The 17217-nt window shown below is 45.9% G+C and overlaps 1 protein-coding gene and 1 long non-coding RNA gene across 11 annotated transcripts in view; one reads left to right on the top strand and one right to left on the bottom strand.

Moving 5' to 3' along the window:
• UNC13B (unc-13 homolog B) overlaps positions 1-17217 on the bottom strand; it is a 352877-nt gene that overhangs the window by 92133 nt on the left and 243527 nt on the right. For all 8 annotated transcript variants that reach the window (XM_075839917.1, XM_075839926.1, XM_075839936.1 and 5 more), the window contains 2 exons: positions 14363-14590; positions 13755-13896 (listed from right to left, as the gene is read on the bottom strand). In XM_075839917.1, coding sequence (XP_075696032.1) covers positions 13755-13896; positions 14363-14590 — 370 coding nt within the window. The remainder of the gene's footprint in view (positions 1-13754; positions 13897-14362; positions 14591-17217) is intronic.
• LOC142662079 (uncharacterized) overlaps positions 5572-17217 on the top strand; it is a 31938-nt gene continuing 20292 nt past the window's right edge. Inside the window, exons 1-3 of one of the 3 annotated variants that reach the window (XR_012850870.1) lie at positions 5572-5654; positions 5964-6056; positions 7071-7890. This is a non-coding gene — a long non-coding RNA (uncharacterized LOC142662079). Of the gene's footprint in view, positions 5865-5963; positions 6057-7070; positions 7891-17217 lie in introns of those variants that run through there. The other 2 variants (XR_012850869.1, XR_012850868.1) reach the window with 2 other exon arrangements.

Below are 17217 nucleotides of genomic sequence, written 5' to 3' on the forward strand. Positions count from 1 at the left end.
GCCTTCTTCACACACAGAACATTTCTGACAATTTAAAGCTTCGTTCACATCTGCGCTAGGGTCCCGTTCCGACGGAGCTTTCCGTGGGAACGGAACCCTGACAGGGGCGTAACTAGGAAAGACTGGGCCCCATAGCAAACTTTTGACTGGGGCCCCCCTCCCCTGGGTGTCACACAACCCCCCCCCCCCTTGTAGATAGTGCCTTTTTTACAGCCCCCCCCTGTAGATAACGCCATACAGCCCCCCCCTCTGTAGATAGCGCCATAGATCCCCCTGTAGAGAACGCCATACAGCCCCCCTGTAGAGAACGCCATACAGCCCCCTGTAGAGAACGCCATACAGCCCCCCTGCAGAGAACGCCATACAGCCCCCCCCTGTAGAGAACGCCATACAGCCCCCCCTGCAGGGAACGCCATACAGCCCCCCCTGTAGAGAACGCCATACAGCCTCCCCCTGTAGGGAACGCCATACAGCTCCCCCCCTGTAGGGTACGCCATACAGCCACCCCCCCTGTAGGGAACGCCATACAGCGTTCCCCCCCGTGTAGGGAACGCCATACAGCGTTCCCCCCCGTGTAGGGATCACCATACAGCGTCCCCCCTCCCAAAAAAATGCGACCTACAGTGTGTCCTACAAAATACATGTATCCCCTATCCACAGGATCTCCACAGGATATACACAGGACAGGGGATACATGTGTGATCGCTGGCAGCGATAGGGAGAACGGGGGACTGAAAGTCCCCTGAACTTCTCCATGACAAACCTCTGACTTCCGGCATCTGCGCAGCTCAATAAAAATGAAAGGAGCGCTGGTCACGCATGCACACAAGCACGACCGGCGCTCCATTCATTTCTACGGAGCTGCCGACACAGACCCCGGAAGTCCGAGGTTTGTGATGGAGAACTTCAGGGGACTTTCAGTCCCCCGTTCTCCCTATCGCTGCCAGCGATCACACATGTATCCCCTGTCCTGTGTATATCCTGTGGAGAGGGGATACATGTCCTGTGGAGAGGGGATACATGTCCTGTGGAGAGGGGGATACATGTCCTGTGGAGAGGGGGATACATGTCCTGTGGAGAGGGGGATACATGTCCTGTGGAGAGGGGGATACATGTCCTGTGGAGAGGGGGATACATGTCCTGTGGAGAGGGGGATACATGTCCTGTGGAGAGGGGGATACATGTCCTGTGGAGAGGGGGATACATGTCCTGTGGAGAGGGGGATACATGTCCTGTGGAGAGGGGGATACATGTCCTGTGGAGAGGGGGATACATGTCCTGTGGAGAGGGGGATACATGTCCTGTGGAGAGGGGGATACATGTCCTGTGGAGAGGGGGATACATGTCCTGTGGAGAGGGGGATACATGTCCTGTGGAGAGGGGGATACATGTCCTGTGTAGAGGGGGATACATGTCCTGTGGAGAGGGGGATACATGTCCTGTGGAGAGGGGGATACATGTCCTGTGGAGAGGGGATACATGTCTTGTGGAGAGGGGATACATGTCCTGTGGAGAGGGGATACATCATGTCCTGTGGAGAGGGGGATACATGTCCTGTGGAGATCCTGTGGAGAGGGGATACATGTCCTGTGGACAGTGGCGGATTATCATATGGGCGTTTCGGGCGGCCGCCCGGGGCCCGAGGCTCCCAGGGGGCCCATGGCAGCCCGAACCGCACATCATCTCCTAAATCTATTCAGCGCGCTAGCGCTGCTAACTGCCGAAGATGAGGAGGAGCAGGGAATTGGCCGGGAAAGGGGTAGGACACGCCTCCCTGACAAGTGCGGGCCACCGCCATTGAGTAACAGAACAGCGACGGACGGCTGTTCTGTTACTCCAAAGTAGCAAGAGAAGAGCCGGGCGGGCGGACACCGGCGCTGAGGTCAGTACAGGCTTATCCTCCTGCCCAACTGGTTCCCGACCGCTGGCTGTATTTTTACGGCCAGCGGTCAGGGACGGGTCCTTAAAACCCGAGCCATAAACTTTCTACGGCTCGGGTTTTAACTTGCTGCCCGCGCGATCGGGCAGCTGAATGTCGGGTCTCCGGCTGTCAGTGACTGCCGGGGACCCTGAGGAGAAGATAGGAGCAGCTTTCGCTGCTTCTGTCTTCTCTGATCTCTTTTACACAGCGCTCAATGAACGCTGTGTAAAGGAATAGAGACAGCAGCAGCGGCGCTGTCTCTATTCCTCCCGGTGATCATGTGACTGGTCACATAATCGCCGGGTGCCGTTAGTGGCAGACTGTTGCTGGGTCTTACTAGACCCAGCACAGCCCTATTAGTGACAATCGTCACTATGAGAGGGCTGATTTCCCCTGTAACTGGGGCTGTTGTGCAGCTCCAGTTACAGTGGAAAAACATGGTATAAAACAAAGAAAAAATATATATAAAGTTCCCCAAAGGTCTTTTTTGACCTTTGAGGAACAGACCATAGTAATAAAAAATAGCAAAGTGCAAAAAAAATAAAATAAATTAATACACATAAAATACCCACCCCAAAAAAAAACGTTGCCCCCCCGCCAATCATTGTTGTAACGCTAGCGCTGACCCAATTACCCTAATATAGACATGTAATATATTAAAATTTACGGTAGACAATGACGATTACAAATAAAAGGTCTATTTTAGGGTAAAACGATATTACCAAAAAAAAAAATAGCTGAAATGTAAAAAAGCTTATTTTTTTACTATTATTTTCAAACTTTATGAATAAAAATTCTAAAATAGCAAAAAAGGTGTGTATAAAAATGATAAAAAGAGAAACCTGCATTGTCTACGGAAAAAACGTCGCAAAAATCACGTCGGTTTTATTTTTTTTTTAATAAAAATGTGTGTTTGGGGTAACTTTGTAATTACGTTTTATTAAAAAATATTTTCACATTTTGAGATACAGCTGCTTTGTATCCTGTATCCGTCAGGTCAGCAGGACTGACGGGATCAGTGAAACGGGCCCTGCGCTAAATTATAATCTTAGATGTGGTAGACTTGAGGTGAATACTGCGTGTCACTGATCCCGTCAGTCCTGCTGACCTGACGGATACAGGATACAAAGCAGCTGTATCTCAAAAAGTAAAAATATTTTTTAATAAAATCAATCAAAAACACACACACACACACACACACACACACACACACACACACACACACACACACACACTATAACGTTTTTAAATGTGTACATAACCTTGTGGCACTATATACAAGGGGGAGCGCTGTATGCCACTATATACAAGGGGGAGCGCTGTGAGGCACTATATACAAGGGGGAGCGCTGTGAGGCACTATATACAAGGGGGAGCGCTGTGAGGCACTATATACAAGGGGGAGCGCTGTGAGGTACTATATACAAGGGGGAGCGCTGTGTGGCACTATATACAAGGGGGATCGCTGTGTGGCACTATATACAAGGGGGGCTGTGCTATCCACAGTGGTATGTATGTGGCGCTCTTTATAGGGGGGGCTTTTTGGTGCTATTTACAAGAGGGGGAGGGCTGTGTGGCGCTCTCTACAGGGGGCTGTATGGCACTATCTATAGGGGGCTGTGTGTAACGCTCTCTACGAGGGGGATGTGTGATATATAGAGGGGGCTGTGTATGGCGATATCTATGGGGGTGTGTAATATCTACAGGGGCTGTGAGTGGCACTATGTACAGGGGGCTGTGTGTATGTGGTGTTTTACAGTGTGTGGTATTATTATATTCAGGCGCGCAGTGTTTGGTGCTATTATATTTAGGGGCACAGTATGTGGCACCATGATAACTTTATTTTCGTTTATAGGTGTGGAAATGTTGGCAAAGTGAGGAGATGTCTGAGTGGCAAATTCTGCAGAAATGAGTCATGGCCGGGAGAAGTCGTCATGAGCGCTGGACCGGATGGAGAAGAAAAGAGGAAAAAAACTACTAGAATCGGAGACGTCGTCACCTGAGTGTCACTAGATTTATAGAGAATCTGTCACCTCTCCTGACATTTTTATTATAGGAATCCTTGTATTTCACAAAAAGTCTTTCTGCAGTCCAGGACTGATAGACAATTCCCCTTGTCAGGAGGTTGTGTCCCTGCACAGTGTGATACTGTCAGTATGTAGGGACACTGTGCTGTGACAAGGGAAATCGTAACACTGTTAATGCTTGCCCAAAAAGGTAGTGTTAAAAATAATTACGGCGCGCCAGGGCGGCGGTGAGGAAGGGGGGCCCAAGTTTGGGTAACAGCCCAGGGCCCATGGTCTACTTAATCCGCCACTGCCTGTGGAGAAGGGATACATGTCCTGTGGAGATCCTGTGGAGAGGGGATACATGTCCTGTGGAGATCCTGTGGAGAGGATACATGTCCTGTGGAGATCCTGTGGAGAGGATACATGTCCTGTGGAGATCCTGTGGAGAGGGGATACATGTCCTGTGGATATCCTGTGGAGAGGGGATACATGTCCTGTGGATATCCTGTGGATAGGGGATACATGTCTTTTGCTCTATTTTGCACCTTCAGGACCAGACACCGTTTAGCCATTTTTAGCACGCGTTAGTTAAATGGCTATAACTTTTTTTTTATTTGTTGGGCTAACGAAGTGATTTTTGCGATGTTTTTTCCATAGACAATGCAGGTTTCATTTTTTATCATTTTTATACACACCTTTTTTGCTATTTTAGAATTTTTATTCATAAAGTTTTAAAATAATAGTAAAAAAAATAAGCTTTTTTACATTTCAGCTATTTTTTTTTGGGTAATAACATCGTTTTACCCTAAAATAGACCTTTTATTTGTGACCGCCATTGTCTACCGTAAATTTTTATATATTACATGTCTATATTAGGGTAATTGGGTCAGCGCTAGCGTTACAACAATGATTGGCGGGGGGAACGTTTTTTTTTGGGGTGGGTATTTTATGTGTATTTATTATTTAATTTTTTTTTGCACTTTACTTTATTATTTTTTTATTACTATGGTCTGTCCCCCAAAGGTCAAAGAAGACCTTTGGGGAACTTTATATATTTTCTTTCTTTTACACCATGTTTTTCCACTGTAACTGGAGCTGCACAGCAGCCCTAGTTACAGGGGAAATCAGCCCTCTCATAGTGACGATTGTCACTAATAGGGCTGTGCTGGGTCTAGTAAGACCCAGCAACAGTCTGCCACTAACGGCACCCGGCGATCATGTGACCAGTCACATGATCACCGGGAGCAATAGACACAGCGCCGCTGCCTCTATTCCTGTACACAGCGCGCATTCAGCGCTGTGTACAAGTGATCAGAGAAGACAGAAGCCGCGAAAGCTTCTATCCTCTCCTCAGGGTCCCCGGCAGTCACTGACAGCCGGAGACCCGACATTCAGCTGCCCGATCGCGCGGGCAGCAAGTTAAAACCCGAGCCGTAGAAAGTCAAAGGCTCGGGTTTTAAGGACCCTGACCGCTGGCCGTAAAAACACAGCCAGCGGTCGGGAACCAGTTAATGGCAGAGCGGGGAGATACCTCCCTGCTCTGCCGTAGTGTTCAGTGGCGTCCCGCTGTAGCAGCCATAGCGGCTGCTAGCGGAGCCTCCGGCCATGGTGGGGGCCCGTGCCGGCGGGCGACACAGGCCCCCTCATGCCGCGGGCCCCGTAGCAGCCGCTACTGCTGCTACGGCGGTAGTTACGCCACTGGGAGCATCTCATCCACTGCACAAGGTGACCAACACTTCATCATGACCCATCATCTTCTCGTTCTCGGGATGAATGAGATCCTAGTTAGAAAATCCTCCCTCCTTGTTTGAACGTTATATAATCATCTTTTCTTCATCGGATGGAGAGGTCCTTCCTAAGGGTCCTCTATGTCCACTCTATATCGGTTGTCTAATCACAGAGGCAACATCATACAAATGATCTCGACAAGACGGTGTCAGTATCCCAGGGACATGATCCGACATTTGATAAGTGTGATCTGCAGGACACGGGTTTACAGTTTCAGCAATCAAGTACTTCATCATCTTTTCACAGGAAAGGATGGATGGAGATTAAGAAAAGGAGAATGAACTAAAGGACAAGCGCAGACCTCCGTCATCAAATAGGTGAAGACCACGACACTTCATGGTAATAATATGTAGTCATGACAATGTGATCAGAAATTATGAACAATAAAATTTATGTTATCAATAATTTGCCGTGGTAAAGCGAAGACCAATCCGTGGACAGGTCTGTTTCTGTCTTTTGGACCTCATCAGCGCAGAATAGGGTTCTGGTTAGCCCTGTGAGATGAAGCGTTAACATCTTCATTAGAATACAGATTTTGAGTCAACCAGCTGAGATATGGGAATACTTTGAGAAACTCTGCATTATGCAAAGGACTCCTGTTCCTTTGTTGCTGATGAGGTTCAAAAGACCAAAACAGTTCTGTCTAAAAATAAAAAAAAAAGGTCGCTCCCAGTGAGCTAATGCCCATATAATGTCCTAAAACTTTTTGGAGTCAGACATTGAATTATCTGCCAGTCATATAAATGGCACTTTTCATTATATAAAGAAAACTTTTTGAATATTTTTCCCAAGCTGCATTGCCTCAGGTCTCCCTAACTAGCACCATAAAGCATTTGGGCAATTTAAGAAACAGGTCTAAAGGCCCTTTTGCACCGTCCGATAAGCGTCCGGTGCAGCGAGCGCTGGTCCGACGAGACATCGATGATCGGCGCTCGCTTGCTCCCGTCAGACGGAGCTATGGATGGGAACGAGCGGTCGTTACTCCGATCGCTTGTCCCCATACATTATCATCATGTCGGCAGCGCGTCACCCTGTTTACACAGGGAGATGTACTGCCAACAACGATAATCGTCCTGTGTAAAGCCCCCTTAATGGATGTATCTCATTGAAAACAGGACAACATGAATGTAGTCTCCACTTCGGACTACTGTATAGACACTACATCTCTCAAGATGCAGTGTAGAAAAGTATTGTTCTGTACACACACACAGATATGTAAAGTCCTATAAGCGGATAGTTCATGGAGACTAAAAATATCAATGTCATGGAGAAAATAGTCAGAAATATTTTCTATTTTCCTTTCCTCTAAATTTCTGCGAATCCTATAATCTAAAAAAAATTAAATTATTTTAGATTACTGTACAGTATATTCTGCAATGTACTATGCAGATGCTGTATGAACAAGAGACAGCAGTAAGATGGGAGGGAACAGACAACCTGAAGAATTGTGGAAGCAGCTCTGGTTGTGACTGGAGTATAGGAGACAATCTAACTGAAGATAAACATGATAAAATCCCATCAATAGTCAATCACCTGCAATCGGTAAGGTTAATGAATATAGATATATATTTTTTGTCCATCACCAGTGGCCATGACCTGAAGACAAGGGAAATGTAATCAATACTGATCCTTATGGGATTTCTACTCAGAGTCCGTGTGTCATAAAAGGTTAATGTTAATCAGAGAGTGGAATAGAAAGGCAGGACCTCATCACAGCGGTGTCTGCGCAGGATGTGACCAGAACCGAGAAGAACGCGCGAAGTGCCCCCTAATCAGACAAGAGGAGCTATTGGAGTAATCTCATTCTCACCATCGAAGAGGTGACAGAACAGACACGTGATGACGAGGTGCAACAGCCAGGACATTGTGACCTAAATGCCAACATACACTGTAACGCAAGCATCACCACAAAACGCAGGCTGAGGCAGACACCGCTAATGTGGATTAGGGACGCAGCGAGGCAATGAAAATACATGCTCCAGTGCTCAGCAGCCACATCCTGTCACTTCACAAAGACGTCTCCATCACCTCATCACAGGGGAGGAAGCCATTCATGGTGCATTAGTAACCAGCCTGCAACTCATCATCACCATCATCGTGTCACAACTATCTTCCTGCCTTACACAGTGTTGTCACCAAGTGGACTGAATATCAGTCGCTAAGAAAATACGTTTTTTTTTTAAAGAATTCTGCGTTTTGCCTTTTCTCTATTATTCCTCCTGAAAATGCATGAATAAATTCACAGCTTAGCTTTACCATTTCCCTTGTCAATATGGTGTGACCCCTACGCGGTCCAACACTGCCAGCACTGATTGGACAAGGGGAATGGTTACACTCAATTGTAAATGTATTCATACATTTCCTAGAGGAATAACAGAGGAACGGCACAACACTGAGTTTTAAGAAAAAATCTTCCAGAATTGTTATTCCATGAGGAATACAACTATTTACTAAAACACACATCTACCAAAATGCACAACATGCTTGGGCCGGACACTGAACTAGCAGGGTGTTGCGAAAGATGTGAAGCCCTGCAGACTAGCAAGAATGCAGCTTTAAATGTGAATGTAGTAGAAGACATGCAACAAAAAATTGGTTCTGGAAACTAATAAAATTGTGAAATCTTTCAATCCGCGACTTGCCAGCCAATTGGACAAATAGGTTGCCAGGTTTGAAATTTGCTTTTAAATTGTTTTCTATGGCCTCGAATTGAGACGAAAAAAGTAAAGCAATGTAATTGCAAAATGACCAAACACCAACATGATAGGCAGTGAGGGGTTCACTGGCGTAGCTATAGGAGTCGCAGCGGTCGCAATTGCGACCGGGCCCCGAAGTCAGCCGCACCACATCACCAAAAAGTTACTATAGTAACTCGGGCTGCGGGCTCCTGTTACTATAGTAACAGACTGTACTTATCCGTCCTGGTTTCCGGATCGCAGCGGAGGTCCTGACGTCAAGTGCTGTGCGCAGCGCATGACGTCACAGCGCTATGCGCCGCGCACAGCATCAAGACGACAGAACTACCGCCGCGGCTGAAGAGGAAGGTAAGATTAGCCCTGACTGGCGGCATTCGACTCCCGGGACCCGCCAATCAGCTGTTTTGAAGGGGCCGCAGCACTCGTACGAGAGCTGCTCCCCTTCATTCCGGTCACACTGTAAATCGGTATCGGCGATTCACAGTGTGAGCGAGTAGTGAAATGAAGGGAAGCAGCTCTCGTACGAGTGCTGCGGCCCCTTCAAAACATATGATTTGCGGGTCCCGGGAGACACATCAACTATTGATGGCCTATCCTGTGGATAGGCCATCAATGTTTAGGGACTGCACAACCCCTAAGCCTACAATGTAGCAGGCTTAGGGGACCCATGAGACAGGATCACAGATTATGTGATGCTGTCTGCTGGGCCCTGTATCTAAGCCAATCACATGGTAGGCTTAGATACATGGCCCATGTGTGATCCTGTCTGCTGGGCCCTGTATCTAAGCCAATCACATGGTAGGCTTAGATACATGGCCCATGTGTGATCCTGTCTGATGGGCCCTGTATATAAGCCTACCACACTGTAGGTTTAGATACAGGGCCCCAGCACACAGTAATCTTATACTGTATAAGATTACTGTCTGCTGGACCCTGTATCTAAGCCTACGTTGTGGTAGGCTTAGATACAGGGTCCCACAGACAGTATCACACATGGGCCCTGTATCTAAGCCTAACACATGTGTTACTAATCGTTTTTCTTGTGTGTTTTCTTACAGGTTCGGTCGTTGGACTACGGCGGATTCCAGGACTACTTCGATGACGGCTTTTTTTTAAATTATCAATAAAATGGTTAATGAGGGTTGTGTGGTTTTTTTTTTTATTTCAATAAAATATTTTTTCTATGTCTTTGTGGTTTTTTTTTAAACTATATTACTACCGCCTTAGTAATGGCCGCCGGCTGATTGACAGTATCCATTGCTAAGGCGGGGCTTAGTGTTAGCCGATGCAGAGGCGAACACTAACCCCCTTTATTACCCCGGTACCCACCGCCACCAGGGGTGCTGGGAAGATCCGGGTACGATCCAGTACCTGACCATCTGAGTGATGGTCGGCCACCGGGGTGGCCGCAGGCTGGTATTATCAGGAGGGGAAAGGCCAGATACAGTGGCCCTTCCTACCCTGGTGATGCTAGGCTGCTGCTGCTTTATTGTATCTGGCTGGTTATGAAAAATGGGGGGGACCCCACAACATTTAAAAAAAAAAAAAAAAATAAATATTTGGAAAGAACGATGTCGGGTCCCCCCCAATTTTCATAACCAGCCATATACAACACAGCAGCAGCAGGCAGCATTACCAGGGTGGTAGGTGCCACTGTTTTTGGCCTTCCCCAGCCTAATACTACCAGCCTGCGGCCACCCCGGTGCCTGCCCGTCACTACAGATGGTCGGGTACTGGTTCGTACCCGGCTCTTCCCAGTACCCCTGGTGGTGGTGGGTACCGGGGTAATAATGGGGGTTAGTGTTGGTCTTTGCACCGGCTAACATTAAGTCCCGCCTTAGTAAAGGAGGTTGTCAATCAGCCAGTGGCCATTACTAAGGCGGTGATAATAAAGTTTAAAAAGATACAAGCACATAGAAAAAATATTTTATTTAAATAAAAAAACACAACCCTCATTAAATTTTATTGAGAATAAAAAAAACGCCGTCATTGAAGTCCTCAAATCCGAAGTCCAACAACCGAACCTGTAAAAAAAACACAAACACACAAAAATAATCCGTAACACATAAAGAAGCAAAATTATTCTTACCTTTCCTGGTTCCAGCGCTGGAGCCGCAATGTAAGCGAGCTGAGCCCTGTATCTAATCCAATCATGTGTGATACTGTCTGCTGGGCCCTATCTCTAATCCTATCATGTGTGATACTGTCTGCTGAGCCGCTGTATCTAATCCTATCATGTGTGATACTGCCTTCTGAGCCACTGTATCTAATCTGATCATGTGTGATACTGTCTGCTGGGCCACTGTATCTAATCCTATCCTGTGTGATACTGTCTGCTGAGCCAATGTATCTAATCCTATCCATAGTTTATAGGGTCGAGGTGCTATAGATATGCTATGATGTCTCCTATACACACACATTTTTTTTTGGGCGGACACATATGTATTGGGGCTATTTCCCTGACATTTTAAGCCCTGAGGGTATGTTCACACGGCAGCCTCCGTTACGGCTGAAAACAGCACCGTAATTTCAGCCGTAATGGCAAGTGCAGGCGTCTTTCCCTGTGTCCATTACGGACGTAATTGGAGCTGTTTTTCCATGGAGTCCATGGAAAACGGCTCCATTTACGTCCCAAGAAGTGACAGGCACTTCTTTGACGCGGGCGTCTTTTTTACGCGCTGCCTTTTGACAGCGGCGCGTAAAAAAAATGACCGTCGGCACAGAACATCGTAAGACCCATTCAAATGAATGGGCAGATGTTTGCCAACGCTTTTGAGCCGCATTTTCGGACGTAATTCAATGCTAAAACGCCCGAATTACGTCCGTAAATAGGGTGTGTGAACCCAGCCTTAGTGATGCCCTTGCTGCTAGTGTAGCATTGTTGGGTCACTTAGGAGACCCAGCGATGCAGCTGAAAGCTGCGGACCGTCCGCCATGAGAAGTTTGCGGGGGGGGGGGGGCAATAAGAACTTTTGCATCGGGGCCCATGAGCATTTAGCTACGCCCCTGGAGGGGTTAATAACACCCCCACTCAGTCGTAGGTCATCACGTTTCTTACCCCGTTGAATCGGCACGGTTCACAGATCGCACCATCCTATGACAGACATAATAATTGTATAATATTATGTAGCCACTGAGAAATTCTATTTTGGGTTCATTTTTAGTCTGCGCTGTAATTGTGCAATGATTCATTAGAGGCTTAATGTCACGCCACAAATAGCAAAGTGTGAACGGAGCACAAAGGAAAATCACAGATAATAAGCAGGACAATGACATTACCGCCCCATGAGGAGTCAGATGAAAGAGGCTTCAAAATAATTAGGAGTTAATGGCAGAGATACTGAAGATATTGTGGATATGAGGAAGGCCGTGAAGGGAACTAAATGTCTTCTCCACAAACCTGCCAGCAGTCTCCATCCCCCTCTTCACATCATGGCAATGCAGCGCTGACCCCCACAAGATCAGAACAAGATCTTCTCTCCCAAAATACTTTATGCTGATGGGGATCCTGTCCGTTCCACCCAGTATGTACCGCTCAGTCCGTGACCTCCTACATGACCACACACCTCTGAAACACACTGTGCTGCTGGGGATCCTGCTGGTTCCACACAGTATGTACCGCTCAGTCCGAGACCTCCTACATGATCCCACACCTCTGAAATACACTGTGCTGCTGGTTCCACCCACTATGTATCTCTCAGTCTGAGACCTCCTACATGATCACACAACTCTGAAATACACTGTGCTGCTGGGGATCCTGCTCATTCCACCCTAAATGTACGTCTCAGTCCGAGACCTCCTACATGATCACACACCTCTGAAACACACTGTGCTGCAGGCGAACCTGTTCCTTCCACCAACTAGGTACCTCACAGTCCAAGACCTCCTATAAAGATCAGATACTCCTGAAATACACTGTGCTGCTGGTGATCCTGCTGGTTCCACCCACTATGTACCGCTCAGTCTAAGACCTCCTACAAGATCAGAAACTCCTGAAATACACTGTGCTGCTGGGGAACCTGCCCCTTTCACTATATGGCGGCCATAGATTTTACATCGCCGTCAGCCGAACGCTCGTTCAACCAACAGGCGGGTTCGGCCAGCACAAGATAAGTACACTTCTCTGCTGAAATGCTCTGTGCTGCTGGTGGACCACGCAGCTTTCACTATGTAACTCGTCTGTCACCCCCCACAAAATCAGCACACTCCTCTTCTGAAATACTCTGCACTGCTCCATTTCAGGATGGGGATAGTTTAACTGCATATAGAAAAATATCTTCTAGCCACAATCACAACATTGTGGGAAATATCTAAAGTTCAATACCTTTACAGGTATTTCAAATGAGAAGCTTTGTTTATGCGGTAGGTAGTGAGGGGTGGACATTATTTTAAGCCATTTACCTAGACGGAGAGGAACCCCCATGAGAAAAATATTGTAATACCAAGGTCTTATAATCTACAGGCCGCCGCCGTCTCGTCCTTCGCCACTTCAAAGAGTAAATAAATGTAAAAAGCACCAATGGCTTGTAAAGTGATGTGTTCTGAGCCCGGGGCCCATGACTCAGAGACGTGCCTCCCTATACAGCACAGGCGGCCTTAATGAGGGATTAAACTGCTCTCCGATCTAAAGCTGCGCACGAAGACGTGCAGCAAAGACACACGCAGCTCTCCTCCGGGCCCGGGGGCCACTGCCAGCAAATAACACAATCCCTGCATAAGAGCCACAGCCCCTGGGGAGCACAAGGCTTGCATGATGAGAGATTACTCCTGACAACTGTAATCTGCTCTACGGCAAACATTCATACAGTATTATACAGGAGGAGCAGAATGTATTGTAACATGGCATCTGTAACTGAATGCAGCTCATCAGGGTAATAACTAAGATTGCAAGCTTCTATTTGATCCAGTGAAGGAGGGGGAGGGCGGCTTATAGCAGCTCCCCTCTACATAGGAGAAAACCGAGCCAAGGGTACCTGGCTCTGTACAGGATGCAAAAGGAGTGTTCTCTCTCTTCCCAAAAGCCAGAACCATCCTGTTATAGGGTCAGTGTTAATAGTGTTACAATTCCTCACCAAGTTCAGGATCTATTGGTGATCAGTGAATGGAAATTAATTCTAATTTATATCCAAAAGCAAACAATCTAGTATTGCTCACACAGCTGATGGGCTTGTTACAGTGCATTATAAAATGTGAGATATCAGCCTGGAGTCGAGGACAGGAGAAAGTTCTATGTGGACCCAGAGGATAGCCTGCGCTGGAACAAGCCCATGTTAGAAAGTTGCAGAACTTTTCCCTATAAAGTCAATGAGAATCAGGGGCGTACGGTATATATGGAACTTACAAATGGAATTTCTCCTCCCACACAGGGTTAAGGTTGCCATATATCGTCTTTGTTCTCTTCTTGGTTTTGCCCACTTGTACGGTGACGTAGGGATCGCTTGAACCGGTCTTGTCCTTGGCTTGAAGACCCTGAGCGCAGAGAACTAGAAGGAAGGGAATACTTGAGTAAAACGGACATCTGGGACTTATTCTTACAGATATGGGGGCACAACACTCCCCTTAGACATTGGTGAACCTTTGTCAATTCTCTAATACTTCCACTTAGGAGCTGGAGTGATTCACGTGAAGGAAGCTATCGTCCTAAAAATCCAATTCCCCATGGCTGCTCTCCCTGAAGTTGCTCCCAGAATACAGAGGAAGCTTAGAGTAGTTGTCATGATGTCCACACAGTCGTCACTACAGTCCCTTTAGTCCCTTTTCTTGCTCCATTGACTGTGTATTCTGCTGTTGGTAATGGGAAGAGCAGAGGTGAGGAACTCTACACCTCCTTTCCTCTATTACCTAAACTGCACTTTTTCCTATATTCTACTTACTATTAAAAGGGTTTATGAACGGTCTATATGCCGCATTCGGGTATACGGACACCATAGACATCCACAATGTCCTCACCTGTGATGGTGATCTTGGCAGACCATTTTGATGTGCCATCCAGGACACTTTGCTTCACGGTCTTCATCTGCTGGGCATGGGCAACTTTGCCCACACTGAAGACATCTCTGATGACGTCAAAAATCTCTGGCTTGTTCCTTTCCCGGATCTTCATTCGATCCTTCATAGCCATAATGATGTTCTGGGTGCGATCCTCTGCTCCATGCTTGGAGCTCTTCTCTGCTGCACCTGCGGAGACATCATTGCACAGCACACATGAAGCATGAAATTCCACCTAGACTGAAGAAGTCTCAGTAAAAAGAAGTTCTTGAGTTCTGAGTTTAGGTAAAAATGCTTAGTACTGATCTTCTGATACATTTTATACTCCAGTCACATCCAGAGCTGGCTGTAAAATTCTCCTAGTTCTGCTTTATTTCTCAGACGACAGGACCGACCTCATATCTCACTGCCACCTCGGCTTGCTCCATGTACGGAGCACGCACTGCAGTGAACCATTTGTGCCCCTTCTCACAGCACTCCGAAAAGGGGCAGCAGAGGGATATGAGGTCCTGCTGCCGGATATTGAAGAAATAAACGGAGAATGCAGCTTAAGATGTGACTGGAGTACACACAAATACTTATCTTTTCATCATCTTGACTTACTTTAAGTTACTCAACATTTCATATAGATTAAAAGTTCTGCAACTTTCTAACATACTTTCTGCTTCAACATATCACCATTTTCAAGAGCTCTGCTTGTAAGTGAATAGAAACATGTCCTGACCTTGCCCAAATCTGAACGGAACTTGCAGAAATCCATGTGCTTGCTGAAGAAACAACCTCCTTCAGAAGAATGGAACTGGTTCTCATACGCAGACACGTCTGCAACAGATCTGAGACGTGAATATACCCTTAGGCTAGGTTTACACTGTGCGGTTTTCTTGCACTTTTAGCATGCGTTTTTTTGTTTTGGTTGATGAACGCTCATTGAGAGACATGGGAATCTATCTAGCAAAACAAGCAAAAACACGCGTAAACGTGCCGCAAAAATACAGAGTGTGAACCCAGCCATACATGTGCGCAGTTCATTACGATAGAGAGCTCTGATACACTGTAACGAGCCATGCACCTGTGTCAGCGACATTTTCAGGACAGGTTTTCAGCATCTAGAGGTAAAGAAGAAAGTCCCCTGTTGTGGTTAGACGTTTAGCCACAAACATAACTTTTATAAATTTTTTACACAATGTTACGCTTTGATGCAAAATTGCATGAAGACGCCCATGAGTGTAAAGTGCTGGGTGGCTTTTTTTTACAATATGTTTTGTTTTCTTTTCTATAATTTAGGTTAGAAAGCTAAGAAACGTTATGCCTACTAATAAAGGAGCGGTAGACCTTAATATAAATGAAAAGGTTTCTTCATAAAAGAAACCAGTGAGGGAGATTTATTATGACTGGAAAACCTGGACCAGATAGGCAGAAACTGCGCCAAATTTATCACAGTGGTGCACGCAGTATGAGAGATTTGTTGCTTATTGCTAGACACTTTTTCTTATTGTTTTGCAAAAGTGTTTAAAACACACAATAAATTTGGTCAACGTCAGTTTGGGTTTTTTTGCTAATTTTTCTTAGTAAATCTCCCCAAGTGTGTTTCTATTTTTCACGGTTCTCTAGTTTCTTAATTCATCCTGCAGTGTAAAGAATAGGGGCTTTCATTTGGTCTGTTATGGCTACATCACGGGGCATGCATAAACCTCTGTTATAAGTGTGTTCCCTTCATTTCAATGTTACTTTTTATAACAGAAAAGTATCTTCTTACTAAACCTTACATACATATATATATATACACACACACACACACACACACACACACACACACACACACACATATATATACACATACATACACACCTTTTATTTTTATTTTTTTCATACATAATACATAATTTTATGCATTTAGAGAACGATGTAAAATAGAAACACTATTTTATTCACTAGGCAGCTGTAAGTATAGGGGCTCCTTCAGCCATGCTTTGTACGTAACCTCCTATCTAGGTCTATGTGACTTCACTGTCCAGGGTTCCGGTCTCGTAGGACTTCTGAGGAAATGAGGAATTTTAGTCCATATGTTACTGCCTCCGAGATCTCGTCTTTCTTACATACGTCCCATCTGTTAAACATTTGTCACGAGAACTTGTCACGAGATATGTACAAAAATACATTTCTTCTGGGTCTCTCTCCATGGTTTCTTATTATTTTTCAATGAGTAGCGCAGTGATTTCCAACCTTTTTACCGTGAGGGAACCGATAGAAACCGTTTTCCCATCTTGACAGTCCCCTCATTGATCAGTCACCCCGACATGTACATAGCACCCCACTGCACAGATACATTTCTTATAGTCCATCCTATACTGCTGTATTATATGACATGAGCACAAATCAGATTTCCGGTTAAAAACACAAAGTCCAGACTTGTAGCTCATACAAAATCAACTGTTTGTGGATCCTGATCATTTTGAATGGATCGGACTAGCCTCTCATGTCCACAGAGTGCGGTCGACCCTAAGTGGAGGTAAGAGCCCAACAGGAGGGATGTGTCCTGACTGGTCCTTCAGTTTCCCCTATATGAACAGTATTAGAGGTGTCGGTTCTAATACACGGTAACAAGCCCTACAGCCAGTCACATTCAGCAAATATACAATTCACTAACCTTTCTAAATACTCAGGACAAGGTAGAAAAACCTAAATTACGTAAAGGCGCAATTCAAGTTTTTCTCTGATTAATTTCTTTAGTATTAAAATAGGTAACCGTGCAATTTCCTTATATACAGGAGAGCACAGATCTTTCTTATACCCCTGCAGTGCACCTGTCTATCCAA

The sequence above is a fragment of the Rhinoderma darwinii genome, chromosome 1, assembly GCF_050947455.1.
Source record: "Rhinoderma darwinii isolate aRhiDar2 chromosome 1, aRhiDar2.hap1, whole genome shotgun sequence".
NCBI lineage: Eukaryota > Metazoa > Chordata > Amphibia > Anura > Rhinodermatidae > Rhinoderma > Rhinoderma darwinii.